This window comes from Cryptomeria japonica, chromosome 10, assembly GCF_030272615.1.
Source record: "Cryptomeria japonica chromosome 10, Sugi_1.0, whole genome shotgun sequence".
Classification (NCBI taxonomy): Eukaryota; Viridiplantae; Streptophyta; class Pinopsida; order Cupressales; family Cupressaceae; genus Cryptomeria; species Cryptomeria japonica.
Genome location: NC_081414.1, coordinates 913409895 through 913416819, shown reverse-complemented (window position 1 = coordinate 913416819; position 6925 = coordinate 913409895). Strand labels below are relative to the sequence as shown.

General features: G+C 34.6%; 1 protein-coding gene across 1 annotated transcript; it reads right to left on the bottom strand.

The window, feature by feature from the left end:
• Positions 1–4310: 4310 nt before the first annotated feature.
• Positions 4311–6718, bottom strand: LOC131061707 (uncharacterized). The gene is made up of 3 exons (XM_057995520.2): positions 6548–6718; positions 5082–5507; positions 4311–4933 (listed from the first exon to the last, which is right to left on the bottom strand). Exons 1-3 carry the CDS (start codon positions 6653–6655, stop codon positions 4721–4723), a joined length of 747 nt encoding a protein of 248 aa, XP_057851503.1. The 5' UTR covers positions 6656–6718; the 3' UTR covers positions 4311–4720.
• Between the last annotated feature and the right edge of the window lie 207 nt (positions 6719–6925).

Sequence of the window (6925 nt, the reverse complement as noted above, 5' to 3'; positions counted from 1 at the left end):
AATTTTCCAGAGTGGGTGCCTAAAGAGGTATCTTTTCTCATTCTTCTTTGCAACCACAAAGACATGTGAAAGCTTGACCCTTCCACTTCTCGAATCCATGCCAAGATGGGGATTTTCTTGATTTTACATTAGAAATTATAGAAATATGTGCACCCCCCTATAAACTTTAGTGCATTGGGTAAACTTTTTAACATAACTGGTGACACTGGTGTGACACGTCCTCCAATACCATGTGGGCTGGGAGGAGACTAGACCTCATGACCTTGTGCTTTACCACTGGAAGCTCTCACCAATCGAGTTAGGCCTCCAGCCCTTTATTCACTTATCTTTCATTGAATTAAGAGCAAACATTATTGTTAATGATGCAAGATTGCCCTAGACCCTTGGATGATCCTATGTCAACACCTTATAGAAAAAGAAATTTATCCTTGAAAATCAAATTTGAAATCCTCAAGTCAATGGGAAGAACAATCTCTTATAAATTATAGTGCTCTGAATGCCCCTATCAATAGTTGGGATACCTTGGAGGGAGTGAAAGGTACCCTACTCAATGAGTTCTACCACCTAGCATTACATAGGACATCCCTAGTTAGGTTAATTGTTAACTATTGCATTAACCATGTTATTTTCTCGTCTCCTACCATTTTTTAGTGTGAATTGTCTAGATAATTATTGTTCAAAAGTTGTTTTTTAGTGTTTCACCACTTGTCATTTACCCAAGTCAATGGAAACAGCTTAGAATAACTTCTAACAACTCATGTATCCATTTCCCTCTTCTCATTTTAAAAGCATAATTCAATCAATCTCTCTTGGATACTCACTTGGCTCTCTTGCTCTCTTTTTCTCATGCACAACTCCTTGTAACTTGCTACAACACTCTCACAACAATCTCATATAACTCTCTTGGCTTTCTCAAGCCTGTCTAGTAGTATCCTTCTTATATCTTTGAGCATCTTGGGACTCATCACATCCTTTATCAAAACATTAATCTTTTTATCAAATCATTTATTTAGCATTTTATCTATCTATCTATTTGGCTACTATGGAGGTGGAAATACCAAAGCAGAGAATTGATCAAATGTGTTTTCCTCTTCTTTCTATGAGTAGTTTTCTTGAGGACACAAATGTATAGAGGTTTGCATTCACTTCGTTATTGTTCATTTCTTTTATTAAATCATTTTTATCTTGTCTAGTTTATTTCCTTGTAGTTTTGTTATCTAGCATGTGTTGTTGTGTTTCTCACTTATGAATTTTGTTGGTTAGATAAATCATAAGGTTCAGTCTTCTTCATTTATGTACGTTTTTTGTTCACAATCTATATGAAACGACAATGTTACATGCAGACATCTGCACATCGCGTTGGTGTCCTTTTGTCGAGACGCTTAAATTTAAACAGAAGACTCTCTATCATCTTTATCTTTTATTTCCATAGATATTAAATTATTTTCGTTATTCTATTTTTACATACTTCAACAATTTATTTATATTTAGGCACTTCAATTAATTAAATCTAATATCGATGTATGTAGTGAAATTGACTCTCAAAGGAACATAGTTTTCCTTTTAAGATGGTCACATTTCCTCCATTACACCTTGCAAAAAGATCTATTGACAATGAGTGAGGTTGTGGAGATTAGGGTATACCTATGAAACCAACTCCTCAACACCGATCTCCTGATCATATGGATGTATGACAATTTTTGCTTCAGCCTTCAAGAAACCCCATTGAGATCTCTCTCCATTGTATTTAGTCAGTCAAGAACGTCACATCATGGAATTAACAAATGACACGTGCATATTGATAGCACAATAGATAGCATAAATAGGTTGACAAGCCCCTTAAATGGGTTTTAAACTGTACAAATGAGCTTAAAACTGTAGGAAGAGTACACTTCCATGCATCCCATCACTATCTCAAGTATCAAGACACCAATAACATCACCAACATGGTTAACTAGAGCCATTGTAGCTAGATTTGAGCCCCTTCACCCTTATTCTATCCCCCACAACTATGGAAAGCCTTGTGAACAACAAGAGAACTTCTACAAAGAGCCTGATACTCAAACCATCGCCCATCCTCATTGACAACACAAATGAGAAGAGAACACTCAAATGCCTTTTGAATTCCATGAAACTTCACATTCTGCTCATTGACAAACAAGGACAAATTTGACAAAGACAAGTTCCCAAGTTTATGAAGAATTCGCCATGGCATTTTTCTTGTTTGTTGCAGCTGACTAGTTTGACCTTTGCAAGAAGTGGCAAAATCGTGAAACTTGGCTTTCGAATTGTTTATTACATCCACAACTTGGTTGGAGTTTAAACTCGATTACCCTACTTCACTCCAAACTATTCTACATTTGTAATTTAAGTTTCCAGCCACTATTATAACAATTGATTAACATGGTGCTTGACAACTTGTGCCCCTATTGACAACTTCTCTAAGACCTCCAAGATCCAAACAAATAATCCGATTTTGATATTAATTAAATGTTGCCCAACTTTCTTCATTTTTTTAACAAAAATAACCATATAAAAATAAATAAATAAAACAACATTTTATTTGAATGGCAAAGATAAACAAAAAGGCAACTTATTTTCAATTTGATGGTATATCTATTATGACGATATGAATAAGAATACGGCCATAGTATGCTTAAAATGGGTCCAAATGTATTTGATGAAAAGAAATTCAAAAAAATGATAAGAAACAGTATTTTAGCACCATATTTTATAGAACATGACTAATATTCATTGGGGATTGCGATCCAAATATAAACAAACTTTAAGTGCACTAGTATTCAAGGTATATAGCATTAGATATCAGCAGTTATCCGAAATTTGATCACAACCTTTGAGCTAATAAACCCACAGAAAGGACAAACTGGTATTATGCTTAACTTGTGGTCAAACTTTGGCCAAAATGATAAATTGGGCTGTCCTAGATGAAGAAAAATAGTAACTGTACCTGTTATAGGTAAGCTTCCAAAATTACAGATCATCTTCATGCACTATTTATGGTCTGATTTTTATAGTTTAGCTTCAAAATCTACCAGAGCCCATAACAAATTGTTCTTCTGGATCTCTTTCAGATAGTCTCACTTTTGTCTAACTAAAGTTTTGAAAATATGGTTGAAAGTTCATTTTTGGTTTCAGGGCAGAACAACTAATGTTGAAAAAAAGTTGTTAAAGAGTTATGTCTGAACTAAGATAAGCCTAGCCTGACAAGCAACCTTGAAAACCATAGTCAGGGTAATCATTATAGTCAACAACTATGCCTAACCAACTATTTATTTTCATATAGCATTTTAAGAATTAATTGCAGTCATTATTTGCTCAATAAAAAAATTGCAACTTAATTTCTTTGAGAATCTTGTAGTTACTGTTATATTGAATATGAAAATGGCACTCACATCATATTGTTATTTGGTTGCACCTATATAATCAACAACACGGTATGTGGAAACTTGATATTGGCCGTACACCATTTATTCTTGTTTATTTGTACATGATGGCTATATTTTATTCTCTATAGTTTTAGAAGGATGAGAAACCAGTCAATATAAATGAAATGAAACTATAATATAGAAATTATTAATGCATATATGATAAATGCAAGAAAATCAGTAGTAACAAAAATTCAAGAGATTTGAAAAAAAAAATTCCAAACTGTATGGATCCTTCAAGAAGTTATTATCACATGGTAAGCAAAGTCCACAATAATGAAAAGACCAGGTACAATTGGTTCACAGCTTTGATGTAGTCATCATCCATAAAAGACTTCATCTTATCCTTGAACCTTCTGTTATAGAATCTTATCCTACTCCATTGAGCTAGTCATTTAGCAACAACTTCCCAAAGAGTGAATGAGGGAATTAGCAGGGAGATAAATTTGTGTAGATTAACATATGTCATTTAGTGACAACCTCTACTGTTGTGACACAAGACACTCACACGGAACTCTGAACAAAGTGATAAATCGTAACATTGCCTGACAATTATTAGATGAGCCTGAAAAAATTGAAACAGAACTCTATTTACCATATAATTGAGCCCCAGAAAATGCATACCCCATTTCCTAAAAACTTAATCAAAGCACAGAGAAAATGTGTGCCTCAACAAGTTAAATCACACTGGGTATTGAGCACGAAGACAAACATTCATCCAATTATTCACTGCCAGCGCAACTTGTATAAGTTGTCTTAAAATTATTTTGATTTATTACGCAAGTGCATTGAATAAGTCCAAAGCATCTTTCTCAAGAACAAAAAGGGAGAGCAGTTTGCATTTTTTATGACCTGTTAGCTGAATAAGTGAAATAACAACCAAACTTCACTAAAGATGAACATTCAGAGATTTGTCCAACATAAAGTCTAAGATAATCTACATTCTCAAAATCATTCCAGCTACTCCAGCAGAGTAGGATACAGAAAAAAATTCCTGTCAATGAGTTCTGCCTCTTAAATATATCCAACATTAGGTGTGGTTAGTGAGATCATTTTCTTATGTTGGCACAAACTGCAAAGAAGGGATCCACCATTGCTTCCTAAGAAACTTTTACATTTAAATACCCTTTCACATTCTCATAGATATCAGGGATCCAAAAACACAATCAGATCCTTACACTTATGTCAACTGCATGTATTTCATAAATGATCATTAATTCTACCTCCAAACCAATTTCTGAGACCCCAGCCTTTTCCTGTGGTTGACCCATTTTTTAATTCAAATTTATTCCAGGATCAGTTTCCAATTTTGGTGCCGTGGATTGAGTCTTATACCAGATGTTTGCAGACCAAAGCGTCCTCAATAACCCACCAGTCGCAAAGTGTGGAAGAAAGACACGTAACCAGTATGGATAATATGGCCCAGGTAACTTGATCAATGCAAAAAAAGCCCCAATTATAAGAAGATGCCATGGAAACTTTCCTTCCTGTCATCAATGACTTGATATCAATAATCTAAAATATAGGAATTATTTATTTGTAAGATATATCAATGAGTCACATAACAACAAATATTTGATTGTTAGATATATCAATCAGTCCAACAACAAGAAGTTGCTAATTTTAGGAAATAACCTGAACATCCTCTGACAATTCAATTGCAGTTTCCTTCAAAATTCCGGCAAGAACAATACCAACTACCATACCAAATGGTATCAGTAGCTCCTTGTTTTCCCATCCACAGTAGCTCATTTCGCTTAGAGATGAGATGATGACCACAGGAATGGAGAGCCACTTTGCCACCCAAAATGCAAGGCTAAACAAATGATGCAAAAACTTTGTATAGGCTTTTTTCCATGGAAATGCTTTGATAGATTCACAGCAATCCTCCAATATATTTTTAACTTTCTCCAAGTAGACATTTTTATTCTCTTCAGGTCCACCAGACTCTCCTCTTGAGATATTTAATGCACAAGTGACTAAGTGCTTTGGTCTTTGACATACAACTGTAGGTGTAAGTCTTGGTACTGACGGAAGATTTTGGAATTGGAAAAAGCGCTCCTGTGAGGGACAATAAAAATAAATCAAGCTAGAATTCATATTAAATCCGTATAGGTAGCAGGAAAAAAAAAAGAATCGAGGCAGAATTAAGAGTTTTACAGCAGCTAGATTGCAAATAGTTAAAATGGTCAGTATTTGCTCTTCATACAATCTTGGAGGAAGATGCCAATTAAGAAGAGATCATGGCACTAAGCTGCAGAGGAAACAGAGACCCCATCCTGACCATCTATGTCTGTCAAAATATTCATGCCTGGCTGTATAATGAACAATTTCTACAATAACCAGTAGGCCAAACCCAGTTTTGTTTGATTAAAAACATATGTTTGGCAGAGTTTCTGCAATTCTTGGTCCATCATACTCTTGCCCCTATTCTGAGGCTATCAATTTTTGGATTTTGAAAGCATTTCTAAGCACCCAGTTTTAGCATTCCCACGTTTCATTATCTGCCCCAAAAAGCCACTGAGAAACATATTACTAACTACAAGCAAGACTGACATGTTCCTGTAAGTGTCACTCCTAATGACTTTGCAGTCATATCATCAAACATTCCAAACAGAACCAAATCTCTTGTTCATGGATCTCTCCTCCAATCTCTCATCCCTTTACATAATTATGAAAGCTAACTAATAAAATACTTCAATGTTTTCATTTTCTATAAAAAGTAATGTGCATTCGCTTGAGGAGCGAACCATCTCAACTGAATGACGAAAGAAAACATTTCTGTACTGAAGCAGTGTTTCCAAGGTGCATAAAAAATCATATAAACAACAGAGAAATGGAATGTATATAACAAACAAAACATTTTAAAAAACGATAAGATTTGATGATAAGTTAAAACCCTACCACAAAGAGCGCTGAAACTTTTACAACACTGCGAAAATGAACTGCATGGCATTAACCTATACGCCATTAAATATACGCATACCCGTACACCCTTAATCAAAACCCTAAATGCAGAAAGCCCTAACCCACTCACCATTGATAAACGCCAGAACATAAATACCCAAGCGACAAAAAGGGAAATAATTAGAGAAAAAAACCTGAGTGTGCATTAGACGCGGAGAGCTGATTCTGAAATTCATTCTAGTTGTTGCAACATGAGTGATAGGTGGTGCTGAAACCTGCAGGCAAGGGCTTTGTAGTGCCATTATGTGATGTGTCTCCAAGACTATGCTGCATTCCCCATATGTTTAAAAGATTATTTCGAAATACTTATATGGTAAAACCTCTATAAAAACAAGGGTCAATAAAGAAAATAATCAGTTAATAAGTGTTATAAAAAGAAATAATCATTGTAATTAAAACAGTTAAATAAATAAAAAATTAAATAAACAGAGGCTGAGGATTTAGGAAATTCCTATAATAATAGGGGAAAATTTAGGGGAGTATAAAATGCCTTTCATTTTGCTGATTGGAAC